A 16,916-nucleotide genomic window follows, 5' to 3' on the forward strand; every position below is an offset into this window, starting at 1 on the left:
CAAAGGTTTAGTCCTGACCTTATTATTAGCTGTCGCTCAACTTACACATGCAAGCATCAACGCCCCAGTGAGAACACCCCAAATAGCCCAACTAATGGGCATGGAGCCGGCATCAGGCACATTAATGCTATAGCCCACGACGCCTAGCCTCTGGCCACACCCCCATGGGATACAGCAGTGATTAACTATTAAACTATAAGGCGAAAGCTTGATTTAGTTAGAGCATAAAGGGGCGGCCAATCTCCGTGCCAGCAGCCGCGGTTACACAGCTACAGCCCCAAGTTAATAAGCACGGCGTAAATTGTGGCTAAGACCCAGTCTACTAAATTAAGGCGAAAAGGCCGTCAAGCCGTGAAAAGCTAAAAACTCGCCAAGAACACCAATATTAATACAGCCTTAATCAAAAAGACACACCCGAACCCACGAAAGCTGGGGCACAAACTAGGATTAGATACTCCTACTATGCCCAGCCCTCAACAAAGGTGCACTGACTACTACACTACAACCCGCCAGAGAATTACGCAGCAACTTGCTTAAAACTCAAAGGACTTGACGGTGTTTCGAACCCGCCTAGAGGAGCCTGTCCTATAATCGACAACACACGATCCACCCAACCATCTTTTGCCCTAAACAGCCTGTATACCGCCGTCGCAAGCTTAGCCCATGAGGGACAAGTACCTAGCACAATAACTCACTTCTGAGCTAGTACGTCAGGTCAAGGTGCAGCCAATAAGTTGGTAGAGATGGGCTACATTTTCTACACTATAGAAACCAGTCACGGAGAGGCCTGTGAAACCAGGACTGTCAAAGACGGATTTAGCAGTAAATTAGGAGAAGAGTGCCTAATTGAAGACGGCCCCGAAATATGTACACACCGCCCGTCACCCTCCTCGAATTTAACCCAATTTATGCTACATAACACACATAGCATTCAATGAGATGAGGAAAGTCGTAACAAGGTAAGCGTACCGGAAGGTGTGCTTGGAACATCAAAATGTAGCTTAAACCAAAGCATTCTGCTTACACCTGAAACATGTTTACTTAAATAAACCATTTTGATTAACCCGCTCTAGCCCTCAAAATTCTAACACAAATCAAATAAATCACACTAAACCAAAACATTTTTATGCCTAAGTATCGGTGAGAGAAAAGACAACAGGCGCGATAGAGACAGTACCGCAAGGGAAAGATGAAATAAAAATTTAACACAAAAGTATAACACAGCAAAGATTAACCCTTTTACCTTTTGCATTATGGTTTAGCCAAACACAATCATGGCAAAGAGCACTAAAGTCACCTACACCCGAATCTGGGCGAGCTACTATGCAGCAGAAGTAACACAGCACTAACCCATCTCTGTAGCAAAAGAGCGGGAAGACTGCCTAGTAGAAGTGAAAAGCCTAACGAGCCCAGTGATAGCTGGTTGCTTGGGAACAGAATATAAGTTCTACTGAAAGCCTTCTGATTTACCACCAGCAAAGGACAAAGAAAGCTTTCAAGCTATTTAATGGGGGTACAGCCCCATTAACACAGGACTCAACCTCTACCTAAGGGTAAAACTAATTTGCACTTTAAATGTAGGCTTTAAAGCAGCCAACACAACGAAAGCGTCAAAGCTCGCTCCAAAAAAATACCTACAACAAAATTAAACCCTACAACATTACCAAGCCCTCCTAGAACACTAGAAGAGATTATGCTAAAATTAGTAATAAGAAACTTGATCTTCTCCTAAGCGCGAGCCTACACTACTCATGACATACTATTGGTAATTAACGCCCCGCCCAACTACCACAAACATAAGGGCCACACACTGTTAACCCAACACAGGAGCGCGACAGGAAAGGCTAAACCCTGCAAAAGGAACTCGGCAAACAAAGATTCCGACTGTTTACCAAAAACACAGCCCCCAGCCAACCAAGTATTGGGGGTGATGCCTGCCCAATGACTTTAAGTTAAATGGCCGCGGTATCTACAACCGTGCGAAGGTAGCGTAATCATTTGTTCTTTAAATAAGGACCAGTATGAAAGGCTAAACGAGAATCTATCTGTCTCTTGCAGAAGGCCAGTGAAATTGATCTCCCTGTGCAAAAGCAGGGATGACAACATTAGACGAGAAGACCCTGTGAAACTTTAAACTTCTAAGTCACAACAAATTGTAAAATACCACCCCACACGGGCCAACTACAATTAACACATTGATTTAGCGTTTTCGGTTGGGGCGACCCCAAAATAAAAAAAACTTTCCAGGAAAACAGTAACACGACATTTACTAACCAAGACCCACACCACAAAGTGCTTAAATGCAATCAGATCCGGCACACGCCGATCCATGAACTAAGCTACTCCAGGGATAACAGCGCAATCCCCTTCAAGAGCCCGTATCGACAGGGGGGTTTACGACCTCGATGTTGGATCAGGACATCCTAATGGTGTAACCGCTATTAACGGTTCGTTTGTTCAACGATTAAAGTCCTACGTGATCTGAGTTCAGACCGGAGTAATCCAGGTCGGTTTCTATCTATGAGTGCGAACCTTTCTAGTACGAAAGGACCGAAAGAACAAGGCCCATGCCATTAAAGTAAGCCTTACCTAAAGCTTAATGAAGACAACTAAATTAACAACCAGGACAATCACACCCCGCCTCAATATAAGGGCAAGCTGGGTTGGCAGAGCCTGGCTTAATGCAAAAGACCTAAGCCCTTTTATCCAGAGATTCAAATTCTCTACCCAGCAATAAGCTTTTTAACAGCCACACCCATTCTTATCTATATCGTCTCAGTCCTAATCGCAGTCGCATTCCTGACAGGGCTAGAGCGAAAAATCATTGGCTACATGCAACTACGTAAAGGCCCCAATATTGTGGGCCCTTTCGGGCTGCTACAACCATTTGCTGATGGCCTCAAGCTTATTATTAAAGAACTAACATTGCCCCTACTCGCCACCCCTGCTTTATTTATTCTGTCCCCCACAGTCGCCATTATTTTATCCCTAATCATATGAACCCCCCTACCCGTACCATTTTCTATCGCCAATCTAAACCTTGGCATATTATTTTTATTAGCCATATCCAGCTTAGCAGTTTACTCGCTACTATGGTCCGGGTGAGCATCAAACTCTAAATACGCCCTAATAGGCGCCCTACGAGCAGTAGCCCAAACCATTTCCTATGAAGTCACATTAGCCATCATTGTTTTATCTGTTGTCCTGCTTAGCGGCGGATTTTCACTTCATGCACTGGCTATTACCCAAGAACCCGCCTACCTGGCACTAACCACATGACCACTACTAATAATATGATACACCTCAACACTAGCAGAGACAAACCGCGCCCCGTTTGATCTTACAGAAGGTGAGTCAGAACTAGTATCTGGATTCAACGTTGAATACAGCGCAGGGCTGTTCACACTATTCTTCCTGGCCGAGTACGCCAACATTCTACTAATAAATACTTTAACCACCATCCTATTCCTAAACACATCAACAAACTTGCCAACACAAACACTATTCACCACCACCCTAATAAGCAAATCAATTCTACTAACCATCGGATTCCTATGAATCCGAGCATCATACCCGCGATTCCGGTATGATCAATTAATACACCTACTGTGAAAAAACTTCTTGCCAGCCACGCTGGCAATCTGCCTGTGACACTCGTCGCTCCCGATGTCAACACTAGGCCTTCCAGTAGCAAGGATTCGTGCCTGAACGCCAAAGGGCTACTTTGATGAGGTAGAAAGTGGAGGTTTAAATCCTCCCGAATCCTAGAGGAGCAGGAATTGAACCTGCACAAAAGAATCCAAAATTCTCCCTACTTCCATTGTAGTATCCCCTAACAGAAGAGTAAGCTAACCAAAGCTATTGGGTCCATACCCCAACAATGAGGGGCAATCCTTCCTCTCCTAACTCATGCCCATCTTCCAACCAATCATCTTAACCACACTAACCATTACAACACTCATTTTCTTATCATCCACCCACCTGGTACTCATGTGAGTAGCACTAGAACTTAACACACTAGTGGTCCTACCATTGATTGCCAATAAATCGCACCCACGATCCATCGAAGCCTCCACAAAGTACTTCCTCACACAAGCCGCTGCTTCTGCCTTAATCATCTTCTCATGGACCTTAAACTATATCACAACTGGGGGCGGCCAAATTACAGAAGTAACAAACCAAGTCCTCACAACTATTATAACCCTGGCCCTCTTTATCAAAATTGGACTGGTGCCATTCCACTTCTGAGTACCTGAGACCATTCAAGGAATAGCCCCAACCGCCTCCATCTTCCTACTTACCTGACAAAAACTAGGCCCACTAATCATACTATACCTAATAAGCCCACTAATTAATTTCGAGGTTCTCTCTGCGGTGTCTATCCTCTCCGCCACAGTCGCCGGCTGACTTGGACTTAACCAAACCCAAATCCGGAAACTAGTAGCATTCTCCTCAATTGCCCAAATATCCTGAACACTGGTGATTATTAAATACGCACCATCACTTACAATCTTAGCCTTCTACCTATATTCAATCACAATCTCCGCTACACTTCTCACGTTAGAAAAACTATCAACAACATCCATTAACAACCTCCTACTTTCATTCCAAAAAGCCCCAGTTACTTCCTTACTGCTAACAATCTCCCTATTATCATTATCAGGCCTGCCCCCACTGGCCGGCTTCCTTCCAAAATGATTAACAATTGACCAGCTAGTGGCAGAAGGAGCAATTTGAGTCGCATTCACAATACTCATAGCCTCCCTTCTAAGCCTGTTCTTTTACCTACGACTATGATACAACTCCGCATCCACCCTTCCTCCTAACACTATTAATACCCAACGCCTATGACGCAAACCGACTCAACAAACTAACCTCACAATCAACTCCCTGGCTATAGCCGCCCTCACCCTAATCCTAGCAGCCACCATAATAAAAGCCATTACAAAACAAGAGGCCTATTAAAAGAAATTAGGTTCAATCTTCAAGCCAAGGGCCTTCAAAGCCCTAGATAGGAGTTAGCAATCTCCTATTTCTTGAATAAGGTTTATAGGGTTTTATCCTACATCTTCTGAATGCAAATCATAAACTTTTATTAAGCTAAAACCTCACTAGGCAAATGGGCCTCGATCCCATAAATTATTAGTTAACAGCTAATTACTCTAACCTGCTAGTTTTTACCTAAATATTAAACCCAGGTACAATTTAAAGTACATCTACGAGTTTGCAGTTCGTCGTGAATTTCACTACAGGGCCTGGTAAAAAGAGGATTTGAACCTCTGTAAATGGGTTTACAGCCCACTGCCATCACACTCGGCCATTCTACCAGTGAACATTAATCGTTGACTATTTTCCACTAACCACAAAGATATCGGCACCTTATATTTTATTTTCGGCGCCTGAGCTGGAATAGTAGGCACAGCCATAAGCCTATTAATCCGGACAGAGCTCAGCCAGCCTGGTCCATTCATAGGGGATGACCAAATTTATAATGTTATTGTCACAGCACATGCCTTTATCATAATTTTCTTTATAGTTATACCGATCATGATCGGCGGATTTGGAAATTGGCTACTCCCACTAATAATTGGAGCACCCGACATAGCATTTCCACGCATAAACAACATAAGCTTCTGACTGCTACCCCCATCATTTACCCTACTTCTCTCTTCAGCCTTTATTGAAACTGGAGCTGGCACCGGATGAACAGTCTACCCACCCCTAGCTGGAAACCTAGCCCACGCCGGACCATCAGTAGACTTGACCATCTTCTCCCTCCACCTTGCTGGAGTATCATCCATCCTTGGAGCAATTAACTTTATTACCACGGCCATTAATATGAAACCCCCAGCAATATCACAACAACAGACGCCTCTTTTCGTATGATCTATTCTAGTTACAGCCGTTCTCCTACTGCTCTCACTACCAGTCCTAGCTGCAGGAATTACCATATTACTCACTGATCGAAACCTGAACACCACCTTCTTTGACCCCGCAGGAGGAGGAGACCCAATCCTATACCAACACCTTTTCTGATTCTTCGGCCACCCAGAAGTATACATCCTCATCCTACCAGGGTTTGGAATAATCTCCCATGTAATCACCTTCTACTCAAGTAAAAAAGAACCATTTGGCTACATAGGAATAGTCTGAGCCATGATATCAATCGGCTTTCTCGGATTCATCGTCTGAGCCCACCACATATTTACAGTAGGAATAGACGTTGACACCCGAGCATACTTCACATCCGCCACAATAATTATCGCCATCCCCACCGGCGTAAAAGTGTTCAGCTGATTAGCCACTATTTACGGAGGAGTAGTGAAATGACAAGCCCCCATGCTCTGAGCACTCGGCTTCATTTTCTTATTCACAGTCGGAGGACTAACAGGAATTGTACTAGCTAACTCATCACTAGACATTATTCTCCACGATACCTACTACGTAGTAGCCCACTTCCACTATGTACTATCTATGGGGGCAGTATTCGCCATCATAAGCGGATTCACTCACTGGTTCCCACTATTTACAGGATTTACCCTCCACCACACATGAACAAAAATCCAATTCATAATCATATTCACGGGTGTAAACCTAACCTTCTTCCCACAACACTTCCTGGGCCTGTCAGGGATACCACGACGATATTCCGACTACCCAGATGCATATGCCTTCTGAAATATAATCTCCTCAATCGGATCATTAGTTTCCATAGTATCAGTCGTCCTACTCACATTTATTGTATGAGAGGCATTTTCATCAAAACGAAAAGTCCAAGTGCCTGAAATAGCAAGTACAAACGTAGAATGACTAAACAACTGCCCACCGTCATACCACACCTACGAAGAGCCAGTCTTTGTTCAAGTACGAAAAAAACTAACGTAAGCAATGCCCCACCCTGATACTAAGGACAGGGGGAGTTGAACCCCCACCACTTGGTTTCAAGCCAATCGCAATACGACATGCTCTGTCCTCCAAGAAGAGTTAGTATACACATATTACCCGCCCTTGTCAAGGGCGAAATATAGGACCAAATCCTTTACTCTTCTATGGCAAACCCAATACACCTAGGACTCCAAGATGCAATATCCCCGCTAATAGAAGAACTACTCTATTTTCATGACCACACACTAATAATTATTTTTTTAATCAGCATATTTGTACTATACACAATCTCAGTTTTATTACTAACAAGCCTATACCACACAAATGCAACAGATGTACAAGAAATAGAGATAATCTGAACCATTCTGCCAGCCCTAATCCTAATTACAATCGCCCTTCCATCTCTACGCACGCTATACCTTATAGACGAAACCACCAACCCCTGCCTAACCATTAAAGTTATCGGGCATCAATGGTATTGAACATATGAATATACAGACTTTTCCCAGCTGGAATTCGACTCTTACATGCTACCAACACAAGACCTGCCTCAAGGTCACTTCCGCCTTTTAGAAGTAGACCACCGCATGATTGTTCCAACAAGCTCAAGCACCCGAACATTAATCACAGCTGAAGACGTCCTACACTCATGAGCAGTACCATCCCTAGGGATCAAAATAGACGCAGTACCTGGACGACTAAACCAAACCTCACTAACATCCCCCAATCCTGGGGTATTCTATGGCCAATGTTCTGAAATCTGCGGAGCAAACCATAGTTTTATGCCTATTGTCGTAGAAGCTGTCCCTATACAGCACTTCCAAAACTGATTAAAAACAAACTCATAAGCACTAAGAAGCTAAACCGGCCAAAGCCCTAGCCTTTTAAGCTAGCATTGGGGACCACGCCAACCCCCTTAGTGACATGCCCCAATTAAACCCCGAACCTTGATTAATAATCTTATCCATTACATGGCTAGTACTCATTACTAGTTTACAGCCAAAAATTGCCTCTCTAAAGTTCATAAATAGCCCAAGCAGCCCCGCCCAAAAAACCACTAAAACATGACCCTGACCACAAATCTAAATTTATTTGACCAATTCTTAGTCCCCCAACTACTTGGCATACCACTACTAATCCCAGCCATGTTATTAACAACAGTACTAATCTATAACCCGCAAGATCGCTGACTATCAAACCCTTTAACAACCCTACAGTCCTGACTAATTGCAAAAGCCACCAAACAGATCATAACCCCAGTAAATAAGCCAGGACATAAGTGATCATTAATACTGATCTCACTACTAACAATGCTTATTCTCAACAACCTTTTAGGCCTTCTCCCATACACGTTTACACCAACAACTCAGCTGTCTATAAATATAGCCCTGGCCCTCCCACTGTGGCTAGCAACAGTACTAATTGGCCTACGAAACAAGCCAACCTCTTCACTAGCCCACCTCCTACCAGAAGGGACCCCAACACCCCTAATCCCAATCCTAATCCTAATCGAAACAATTAGCCTACTCATCCGACCAATCGCACTTGCCGTACGACTCACAGCCAATCTAACCGCAGGACATCTTCTATTACACCTAATCTCCACTGCGGCACTTAGCCTAATGACAACTTCCACGCTACTTGCCGGACTAACCCTAATCATTCTAACCCTATTAATGCTCCTAGAAATTGCAGTAGCAATAATTCAAGCATACGTGTTTACCCTACTACTCTCACTATACCTGCAAGAAAACGTATAATGACCCACCAAACACACCTATTCCACATAGTCAACCCAAGCCCCTGGCCAATCATGGGGGCTATGGCTGCCATAATATTAACAGTCGGGCTGGTCCTATGATTCCACTGTAATTTAAACCTAATTTTACTTCTAGGACTAACCTCCACATTACTAATTATATTTCAGTGGTGACGAGATATTGTCCGAGAAAGCACCTATCTAGGCCACCATACCCCTCCAGTCCAAAAAGGACTACGATATGGCATAATCCTATTCATCACCTCAGAGGTCTTCTTTTTCCTTGGGTTCTTCTGAGCGTTCTATCACTCAAGCTTAGCACCAACCCCAGAACTAGGAGGACAATGACCACCAACGGGAATTACCACACTAGACCCATTCGAAGTCCCACTTCTCAACACAGCAGTACTACTAGCCTCAGGAGTTACAGTAACATGAGCCCATCACAGCCTAATAGAAGCCAACCGAGCATCTGCCATCCACGCCTTAATCCTCACGATTATTCTAGGGCTATACTTCACTGCCCTTCAGGCAATAGAGTACTACGAAGCCCCATTCACCATCGCAGACAGCAGCTATGGGTCAACCTTCTTTGTTGCCACAGGCTTTCACGGCCTACACGTCATTATTGGATCAACATTCCTAATAACCTGCCTCTATCGACAAACCATACACCACTTCACCTCGAACCACCATTTCGGTTTCGAAGCTGCCGCTTGATACTGACATTTCGTAGACGTAGTCTGACTGTTCCTATACATCTCAATCTATTGATGAGGCTCCTGCTCTTCTAGTATTGACAATACAAATGACTTCCAATCATTAAACCCTGGTATTATCCTCAGGGAAGAGCAATAAACCTACTTACCGCGCTCATATTAGCCACAGCTACTGCAGTAGCCGTAATTACCCTAAATCTATTAATATCAGAGATGACCCCAGACCCAGAAAAGCTTTCACCATATGAATGCGGATTTGACCCGCTGGGGTCCGCCCGCCTGCCGCTATCTATCCGCTTTTTCATAATCGCTATTTTATTCTTACTGTTTGACTTAGAGATCGCCATCCTACTACCGCTAGCATGGGCCCTGCAACTCACAAGCCTAATAAAAAGTATCACATGGGCCATCATTGTCTTTATGCTTATATTTGCAGGCCTAACATACGAATGACTACAAGGCGGACTAGAATGAGCAGAGTAGTCTCTAACCAAAGGAGCTAGTCCAAGCTAAGACTTCTAGCTTCGGCCTAGAAAATCATGACCAACTTCATGGCTCCCTATTGACCTCGCCTACTAACCTGTTATTTACCTTCTCTTTCATTATCTTCACCATTGGATTTACCTTCCGCCACACTCATCTCCTCTCAGCCCTATTATGCCTGGAGGGTATGATACTATCGGTGTTTTTACTAATAGCAACATGGTCTCTAAGCTCAAACATCTCCTCTTTCATCCTTCCTTTAACAGTTCTAACACTATCAGCCTGTGAAGCTGGCATCGGCCTCGCCCTACTGATCGCCTCAGCCCGAACACACAACACAGCCAACCTCAAAAACCTAAATCTGCTCCAATGTTAAAAATCATTGTACCCACAATAATACTAATTCCCTCAACCTGCCTGACAGCCACAAAAAACACCTGATTATCGCCAACAGCCTACTCAGCAGTTATTATTATCCTAGGCATACTTGTCTTAAACCCCGGAGACACCCTGATGAACACTACTGGTCTACTACTAGGAAGTGACCAAATCTCAACACCCTTACTTATACTATCCTGCTGACTACTACCACTAATATTTATGGCTAGCCAAAGCTCCATGTCACACAACCCTGCCCAACAAAAACGACTGTTTATCACAGCCCTAGCCCTCCTACAATTAGCCTTAATATTAGTATTCATGGCCTTAGACCTAATGTTATTCTACACCACCTTTGAAGCAACCCTTATTCCCACCCTAATAGTGATCGCCCGATGGGGATCCCAAACAGAACGACTCGGAGCCGGACTATATTTCCTCCTATACACCATCACTAGCTCCATACCCCTTCTAATCGCACTTCTATGGGTGTATAACATAAAAGGAACTGCGTCTATTACACTCTTACAGCTACTCCCCCCAATAACCCTAACATTCTGAACAAACACGCTACTATGAACCTCACTCATATTGGCCTTCCTAGTAAAAATCCCAATTTACGGCCTCCACCTTTGGCTACCAAAAGCCCACGTAGAAGCCCCAATTGCCGGATCCATGGTCCTTGCAGCAATCTTATTAAAACTCGGGGGTTATGGCCTGCTACGAATTACAAACCTATTAACTGAACAAACTACATCCTCTTATATTCTCCCACTGGCAGTAGCACTATGGGGTGCACTCATAACCGGCATAGTCTGCCTACGACAAACAGATTTAAAATCCCTAATTGCCTACTCCTCAGTAAGCCACATAGGACTAATAACAAGCTCGATCCTCACTCACAATCAACTAGCCCCATCAGGATCAATAATTATAATAGTGGCCCACGGCCTTACATCTTCGATACTATTCTGCCTGGCAAATATTAATTACGAACGAACACACTCACGAACCCTATTACTTACACAAGGGGTACAACTAACCACCCCAGCCATGACGTCCTGATGACTCCTAGCCTGCTTAACAAACATAGCACTTCCCCCAACAATTAATTTCATTGGGGAACTCACCCTTATAGTCTCACTATTTGACTGAGCAGACATTACTATCTTTCTAACAGGACTAAGCGCATTCATCACCTCAATCTACACCCTACACATATTCTCCTCAACCCAACAGGGAACCCTTCCAACCCATATTATTACAATAAGTCCAACCCAAACTCGAGAACATCTACTAATAACACTGCACTCCGCACCATCAATCGCTTTAATCTTTATACCTCAACTAATATACTACCAATAAGCCGTGACGGCTGACAAGAGCACACAGCCATGAGAGTATCCACAAGAACTGCTAATTCTGTCCCCCGGATTTAATTGCCCGGCTCTCATATTACGTAGTACTGGCCCGTAGATATAGTTTAAACAAAACGTTAGAATGTGGACCTAAAAACAGGAACTCACTCACTCCTTATCTACCAACGCACTCTACTACAAACACTATAAAGCTTTTAATGGATAACAGTATTCCATCGGCTTTAGGAGCCGAGCATCTTGGTGCAACTCCAAGTGAAAGCAACCATAACACAGCCATTAGCCTTAATTATCATACTGTTCCTGCTCCCCCTAGCAATCTTGACACTCCCAATACTAACACCAAGCTCAAAACTAGCCTCACCACTTAAAACCAAAGTATTGGCAGCTAAACTGGCCTTCCTTACCAGCCTAATCCCACTGACCTACCTCATCCATAATGACTTAACCATCACTACATACGAAGCCCAATGATCAACAATTGGTACAACCACAATTCGCGTTAGCTTCACATTAGACATTTACTCCACCTTCTTCTTACCCATCCTACTTTTTGTCGTATGAGCTATCATAGAGTTTACCGTACAATACATAGAGTCAGACCTAAAAATTAACACTTTCTTTAACCAACTCACCACCTTCACCCTAATAATAGTAATCCTTGTAACTGCTGAAAACCTATTCCAATTTTTCATCGGCTGAGAGGGAGTGGGTATCATATCCTTCATGTTAATTAACTGATGATCCTTCCGATCAAACTCGAACAAAGCTGCCATGCAAGCTGTAATCTACAACCGCCTAGCAGACATTGGCCTAGTTGTCGCCCTGGCATGAATAGTTATCAACGACCTGTCCCTAGACATTAAAAGCATACAAGTCACGCCAGACATAGCCCTCATCCCTGCACTAGGGCTGCTTCTAGCAGCTGCTGGGAAATCCGCTCAGTTCGGATTCCACCCATGACTCCCCGCAGCGATAGAAGGCCCAACCCCTGTATCAGCCCTACTACACTCAAGCACCATGGTAGTAGCCGGAGTGTTCCTACTCATCCGGACCTCAGATATGCTATACAGCAACGAAACAGCAACTACAGCTTGCTTGCTACTAGGAGCCTTTACATCCATACTAGCTGCTTCATGCGCACTAACCCAAAATGACCTAAAAAAAATCATTGCCTACTCAACTACTAGTCAACTGGGCCTAATAATGACCTCCATCGGATTAAAACAGCCTGAACTCGCATTTATACACATCTCAACACACGCGTTCTTTAAAGCAATACTCTTCCTCTGCGCAGGAACGATCATCCACAGCCTGGGCAATGAACAAGACATCCGAAAAATAGGAGGGCTTAAAAAAGCACTTCCCACCACCACCTCCTGCCTAATCATTGGCTCCCTCGCCCTATCAGGAGTGCCATTCATGGCCGGCTTTTACTCAAAAGACGCCATCATTGAAGCCATCAACACCTCCCATGTAAACTCCATATCACTGGCCATAACCCTAGTAGCAACCATCTTCACCACACTCTACAGCCTGCGCATGATTTACTATGTAACCCTAAACACCCCACGAATCCTACCACTATCCGCCGTCTCCGAGACCCCTCAAACAACCAACCCCATTCTACGACTAGCTATCGGAAGCATCGCAGCCGGACTCATAATTTCAACCACTATTATACCACCCAACATCCCACAACTAACCATGCCAGCATCAGCCAAGCTAGCCGCACTAAACATCCTAATCCTGAGTCTACTAGTCGGCTCAATCCTAATTACAATAGCAAATCAGCTTCCCAACTCCATCAAGGGCACCCAAAACCCCCTTATCTCTAAAATCATCCACTCCTACTTCATTCTACATCATACCCTACCATCTATAATCTTACAGATTAGCCAAAAACTATCAACCCACCTGATAGACCAAACACACTATGAAGCCTTGGGCCCTAAAACAGTAACCCACCTACAAACACTAATAGCAAAACTACTAACTAATTTCCATAAAGCCCAAATTAACCCGTACCTAAAAATTGCCGTTCTATCCATCACACTAATCTCCTTACTCTACTTCACCTCAATGAACGCAGGGCCCCCCGATGCCGCCCACGAATTATAATTATAATAGTAAACAACACCACCAATAAAGCCCAACCACTTAAAATGAGAAGCCCCCAACCACTTAAATAAAATAACCCAACCCCTAAAAACTCATTGCTCACGTCATCACCCCAAGCCTCAACACCATCAACAAAACACCCTAAAACCTCTGCTCATGCAGAGCCGTATACACAATATCCACCAATACCTAAGCCGGCCCCACAAACATAAGCCAACACCTTAGATCCTCCTGCTCCTCAAAACTCACAATATTTATCATCAGTAAATCCAACACAAAAAGCGAAAACTACTAATAAACCCCCCAAATAAATTAGCAGTACCACAAGCGGTATAAAACTCCCGCCCCCCGCCACCAACAGCCCACTACCAAATATTGCAGCAAAAAGCAAACTAACCACCCCATAATGGATCGTCACCCCCGACGCCACTAACACCACACTAACCATCATTAAAAAACAAAGAAGAAAAAATGTAATTCCCATTATTCTCACTTGGGCTCCAGACCAAGACCTGGGGCACGAAAAACCCCCGTTGTACTTTCAACTATAAAAATCAACATTTAAACCAAATGGCCCACCAACTACGAAAATCCCACCCACTCTTAAAACTAGTAAACCACTCTCTGATTGACTTGCCCACACCATCCAACATCTCCTACTGATGAAACTTTGGATCACTTCTCGGATTCACTCTATTAATCCAATTAGCATCGGGCATCCTACTAATAATGCACTTCCTAGCAGACGACTCTTTAGCTTTTATGTCCGTCGCCTACACTTCACGAGAAGTCTGATATGGTTGACTAATCCGAAGCCTCCATGCAAACGGAGCTTCCCTATTCTTCCTATGCACATTCCTCCACATCGGACGTGGAGTATACTACGGATCTTACCTAAATGAAAATACATGAAACATCGGAGTATTACTGCTACTACTACTGATAGCAACTGCCTTCATGGGCTACGTCCTACCATGAGGGCAGATGTCGTTCTGAGGGGCAACCGTGATCACCAACCTAATATCAGCCATCCCCTACGTAGGAGACTCAATTGTCACCTGAATTTGAGGAGGGCCATCCGTCAATAGCGCAACCTTAACACGATTTACTACCCTGCACTTCCTGCTCCCATTTATCCTCATAGCCACCATCCTCACACACCTCATCTTCCTCCACGAACGCGGATCATTCAACCCACTAGGATTAATCTCTAACGCCGACAAAATTCCATTCCACCCATACTTCTCAGCAAAAGACGCCATAGGCATGGCCCTGGCCACCGTCCTATTAATAACCCTTACATTCTACTTCCCAAACCTATTAGGAGACCCAGAAAACTTTACCCCTGCCGACCCCATAAAAACACCAGACCACATTAAACCAGAATGATATTTCCTATTCGCCTACACAATCTTACGATCTATTCCAAACAAACTCATAGGAGTCATTGCCATATTCGCATCCATCCTAGTATTACTACTCCTACCTGCACTACACACATCAAAACGACAATCGATAAGCCTACGTCCCCTATCCCAACTTTTATTCTGAACCCTAATCGCAGACTTCTTTATCCTCACATGAATCGGGGGCCAGCCAGTACAAAACCCATACACCTTAATCGGACAAACAGCCTCCTTCATCTACTTCTTCACCATCCTTATCTTATTACCACTGGCCGGAATAATTGAAAACCTACTAATCAAACCCCTTCGGTACCGGCCCTACGGACCATGAAAAATCCCCATTATACCAACATGGGGCAATAGAATAAACCCACACACTCCTGTAGCTCAACCCCAAAGCACTGGCCTTGTAAGACAGAGATGGAATACACACACCTTCCCAGGAGTACAGCCCAGCCCTCAAGAAGATAGACATGACTCTACTCTTCCGGCCCCCAAAGCCGACATTCTTATTAAACTACTTCTTGAATTAAATTAGTCATCGTAGCTTAACTCACAAAAGCATAACACTGAAAATGTTAACATGGACAAAAGTCCCGATGACAACAAGCTAACCAAAAACCACGAACACTATTACTTTTCGCTAAACAAAAGACAATTATGTACTATGTCCCAGCTATGTATTATAAGGCATTCATTTATCTGCCCCTAACACCCATCCATTAGTTCTTATTAATCAGCATCTCATAGTGAAATCACCATCCATTGTATCCATATTAATTATTACTAGTCTCAAGCCCATACCTGGACACGGTTCACATTTATTGCTCTTCTTAGAGACCTCTGGTTATCACTCTCACGTACTCATCTTGCTATTGCCTGGACATTCTTTCCTCTTCTTAGAGGCCTCAACCCGCACCATATGGTTTCACTCATTTACGTCCGTGATCGCGGCATTTCTATTTTTTGATTGCTATTGGTTCTTTATTTTTTTGGGGAGATCTCATCCACTACCCGGGGGCTTATATCTAAAGTCATTAAACTAAGGTGGTGCATCTTCCTTGCAGAACGGACCAGTCCGACTTTCATGTACATAAATATTTAATGCTCGTTATACATATTACCCTTTAATTAGGCCCCCCCTCCCCCCAGTTTTGTTGGCCCCCGGGGTCGGCTCTTCTGTAATTTTATTGATAAAAAAAAAAAAAAAAAAAAAAAAAAAAAAAAAAAAAAAAAAAAAAGAAAAGAAAAGGGGGAAATAGGAAAAAATTTTTAAAAAATTTTAAAAAAAATTAAAAAATTATTAACCTAGGCCAAAATAGGAAAAATTTTAAAAATTTTTTTAAAAAAAAATTAAAAAATTATTAACCTAGGCCAAAATAGGAAAAATTTTAAAAATTTTTTTAAAAAAAAATTAAAAAATTATTACCCTAGGGCCAAAATAGGAAAAATTTTAAAAATTTTTTTTAAAAAAAAATTAAAAAATTATTAGCCTAGGCCAAAATAGGAAAAATTTTAAAAATTTTTTTTAAAAAAAAATTAAAAAATTATTAACCTAGGCCAAAATAGGAAAAATTTTAAAAATTTTTTTAAAAAAAAATTAAAAAATTATTAACCTAGGCCAAAATAGGAAAAATTTTAAAAATTTTTTTAAAAAAAAATTAAAAAATTATTAACCTAGGCCAAAATAGGAAAAATTGCACGTCAACCAGCCTAAGACTGCCTTGTTAGTCAAACACACAGTTATTATACACAACAGAACGTGGGTGTTAAGTCACCCAAATAACAA

The 16,916-nt window shown here is 43.1% G+C and overlaps 13 protein-coding genes and 24 non-coding genes across 37 annotated transcripts, besides 1 other annotated feature; 28 read left to right on the forward strand and 9 right to left on the reverse strand. All coding sequences in view use genetic code 2, as the record gives it.

Moving 5' to 3' along the window:
* Positions 1 to 984, forward strand: KEG33_r01. Its single transcript has one exon. It is a non-coding gene; the product is annotated as a 12S ribosomal RNA (ribosomal RNA).
* A 6-nt stretch (positions 985 to 990) lies between these two features.
* On the forward strand, positions 991 to 1,059 carry KEG33_t01. The gene has a single exon. It is a non-coding gene; the product is annotated as a tRNA-Val (tRNA).
* Positions 1,060 to 2,646, forward strand: KEG33_r02. The gene has a single exon. It is a non-coding gene; the product is annotated as a 16S ribosomal RNA (ribosomal RNA).
* Positions 2,647 to 2,657: 11 nt separating this feature from the next.
* Positions 2,658 to 2,733, forward strand: KEG33_t02. The gene has a single exon. It is a non-coding gene; the product is annotated as a tRNA-Leu (tRNA).
* On the forward strand, positions 2,734 to 3,696 carry ND1 (NADH dehydrogenase subunit 1). The gene has a single exon. It carries the CDS (start codon positions 2,734 to 2,736, stop codon positions 3,694 to 3,696), a length of 963 nt encoding a protein of 320 aa, YP_637140.1.
* On the forward strand, positions 3,695 to 3,766 carry KEG33_t03. The gene has a single exon. It is a non-coding gene; the product is annotated as a tRNA-Ile (tRNA).
* KEG33_t04 lies at positions 3,767 to 3,835 on the reverse strand. The gene has a single exon. It is a non-coding gene; the product is annotated as a tRNA-Gln (tRNA).
* Positions 3,836 to 3,837: 2 nt separating this feature from the next.
* Positions 3,838 to 3,905, forward strand: KEG33_t05. Its single transcript has one exon. It is a non-coding gene; the product is annotated as a tRNA-Met (tRNA).
* A 4-nt stretch (positions 3,906 to 3,909) lies between these two features.
* Positions 3,910 to 4,964, forward strand: ND2 (NADH dehydrogenase subunit 2). Its single transcript has one exon. A coding segment is annotated over exon 1 (1,055 nt).
* On the forward strand, positions 4,965 to 5,040 carry KEG33_t06. Its single transcript has one exon. It is a non-coding gene; the product is annotated as a tRNA-Trp (tRNA).
* Positions 5,041 to 5,043: 3 nt separating this feature from the next.
* KEG33_t07 lies at positions 5,044 to 5,109 on the reverse strand. The gene has a single exon. It is a non-coding gene; the product is annotated as a tRNA-Ala (tRNA).
* A 2-nt stretch (positions 5,110 to 5,111) lies between these two features.
* On the reverse strand, positions 5,112 to 5,184 carry KEG33_t08. Its single transcript has one exon. It is a non-coding gene; the product is annotated as a tRNA-Asn (tRNA).
* A 6-nt stretch (positions 5,185 to 5,190) lies between these two features.
* On the reverse strand, positions 5,191 to 5,256 carry KEG33_t09. Its single transcript has one exon. It is a non-coding gene; the product is annotated as a tRNA-Cys (tRNA).
* Positions 5,257 to 5,329, reverse strand: KEG33_t10. Its single transcript has one exon. It is a non-coding gene; the product is annotated as a tRNA-Tyr (tRNA).
* COX1 (cytochrome c oxidase subunit I) lies at positions 5,329 to 6,885 on the forward strand. Its single transcript has one exon. It carries the CDS (start codon positions 5,329 to 5,331, stop codon positions 6,883 to 6,885), a length of 1,557 nt encoding a protein of 518 aa, YP_637142.1.
* A 22-nt stretch (positions 6,886 to 6,907) lies between these two features.
* Positions 6,908 to 6,975, reverse strand: KEG33_t11. The gene has a single exon. It is a non-coding gene; the product is annotated as a tRNA-Ser (tRNA).
* Positions 6,976 to 6,978: 3 nt separating this feature from the next.
* Positions 6,979 to 7,049, forward strand: KEG33_t12. The gene has a single exon. It is a non-coding gene; the product is annotated as a tRNA-Asp (tRNA).
* Positions 7,050 to 7,733, forward strand: COX2 (cytochrome c oxidase subunit II). The gene has a single exon. The coding sequence runs from the start codon at positions 7,050 to 7,052 to the stop codon at positions 7,731 to 7,733; it is 684 nt and encodes a 227-aa protein (YP_637143.1).
* A 1-nt stretch (position 7,734) lies between these two features.
* KEG33_t13 lies at positions 7,735 to 7,808 on the forward strand. Its single transcript has one exon. It is a non-coding gene; the product is annotated as a tRNA-Lys (tRNA).
* A 1-nt stretch (position 7,809) lies between these two features.
* ATP8 (ATP synthase F0 subunit 8) lies at positions 7,810 to 7,971 on the forward strand. Its single transcript has one exon. The coding sequence runs from the start codon at positions 7,810 to 7,812 to the stop codon at positions 7,969 to 7,971; it is 162 nt and encodes a 53-aa protein (YP_637144.1).
* On the forward strand, positions 7,962 to 8,645 carry ATP6 (ATP synthase F0 subunit 6). Its single transcript has one exon. The coding sequence runs from the start codon at positions 7,962 to 7,964 to the stop codon at positions 8,643 to 8,645; it is 684 nt and encodes a 227-aa protein (YP_637145.1).
* On the forward strand, positions 8,645 to 9,428 carry COX3 (cytochrome c oxidase subunit III). The gene has a single exon. A coding segment is annotated over exon 1 (784 nt).
* KEG33_t14 lies at positions 9,429 to 9,498 on the forward strand. Its single transcript has one exon. It is a non-coding gene; the product is annotated as a tRNA-Gly (tRNA).
* ND3 (NADH dehydrogenase subunit 3) lies at positions 9,499 to 9,846 on the forward strand. The gene has a single exon. It carries the CDS (start codon positions 9,499 to 9,501, stop codon positions 9,844 to 9,846), a length of 348 nt encoding a protein of 115 aa, YP_637147.1.
* A 10-nt stretch (positions 9,847 to 9,856) lies between these two features.
* On the forward strand, positions 9,857 to 9,925 carry KEG33_t15. The gene has a single exon. It is a non-coding gene; the product is annotated as a tRNA-Arg (tRNA).
* Positions 9,926 to 9,928: 3 nt separating this feature from the next.
* On the forward strand, positions 9,929 to 10,222 carry ND4L (NADH dehydrogenase subunit 4L). Its single transcript has one exon. The coding sequence runs from the start codon at positions 9,929 to 9,931 to the stop codon at positions 10,220 to 10,222; it is 294 nt and encodes a 97-aa protein (YP_637148.1).
* Positions 10,216 to 11,589, forward strand: ND4 (NADH dehydrogenase subunit 4). The gene has a single exon. The coding sequence runs from the start codon at positions 10,216 to 10,218 to the stop codon at positions 11,587 to 11,589; it is 1,374 nt and encodes a 457-aa protein (YP_637149.1).
* Positions 11,590 to 11,618: 29 nt separating this feature from the next.
* On the forward strand, positions 11,619 to 11,679 carry KEG33_t16. Its single transcript has one exon. It is a non-coding gene; the product is annotated as a tRNA-Ser (tRNA).
* A 17-nt stretch (positions 11,680 to 11,696) lies between these two features.
* On the forward strand, positions 11,697 to 11,767 carry KEG33_t17. The gene has a single exon. It is a non-coding gene; the product is annotated as a tRNA-His (tRNA).
* Positions 11,768 to 11,792: 25 nt separating this feature from the next.
* On the forward strand, positions 11,793 to 11,864 carry KEG33_t18. The gene has a single exon. It is a non-coding gene; the product is annotated as a tRNA-Leu (tRNA).
* Positions 11,865 to 11,867: 3 nt separating this feature from the next.
* Positions 11,868 to 13,721, forward strand: ND5 (NADH dehydrogenase subunit 5). Its single transcript has one exon. The coding sequence runs from the start codon at positions 11,868 to 11,870 to the stop codon at positions 13,719 to 13,721; it is 1,854 nt and encodes a 617-aa protein (YP_637150.1).
* ND6 (NADH dehydrogenase subunit 6) lies at positions 13,678 to 14,205 on the reverse strand. Its single transcript has one exon. It carries the CDS (start codon positions 14,203 to 14,205, stop codon positions 13,678 to 13,680), a length of 528 nt encoding a protein of 175 aa, YP_637151.1.
* KEG33_t19 lies at positions 14,206 to 14,276 on the reverse strand. Its single transcript has one exon. It is a non-coding gene; the product is annotated as a tRNA-Glu (tRNA).
* Positions 14,277 to 14,291: 15 nt separating this feature from the next.
* Positions 14,292 to 15,447, forward strand: CYTB (cytochrome b). Its single transcript has one exon. A coding segment is annotated over exon 1 (1,156 nt).
* A 56-nt stretch (positions 15,448 to 15,503) lies between these two features.
* Positions 15,504 to 15,575, forward strand: KEG33_t20. Its single transcript has one exon. It is a non-coding gene; the product is annotated as a tRNA-Thr (tRNA).
* Positions 15,576 to 15,586: 11 nt separating this feature from the next.
* Positions 15,587 to 15,654, reverse strand: KEG33_t21. The gene has a single exon. It is a non-coding gene; the product is annotated as a tRNA-Pro (tRNA).
* Positions 15,655 to 15,664: 10 nt separating this feature from the next.
* KEG33_t22 lies at positions 15,665 to 15,735 on the forward strand. Its single transcript has one exon. It is a non-coding gene; the product is annotated as a tRNA-Phe (tRNA).
* Positions 15,736 to 16,916: a D loop.

This window comes from Crocodylus porosus, mitochondrion (genome assembly GCF_001723895.1).
Source record: "Crocodylus porosus mitochondrion, complete genome".
Taxonomy (NCBI): Eukaryota; Metazoa; Chordata; order Crocodylia; family Crocodylidae; genus Crocodylus; species Crocodylus porosus.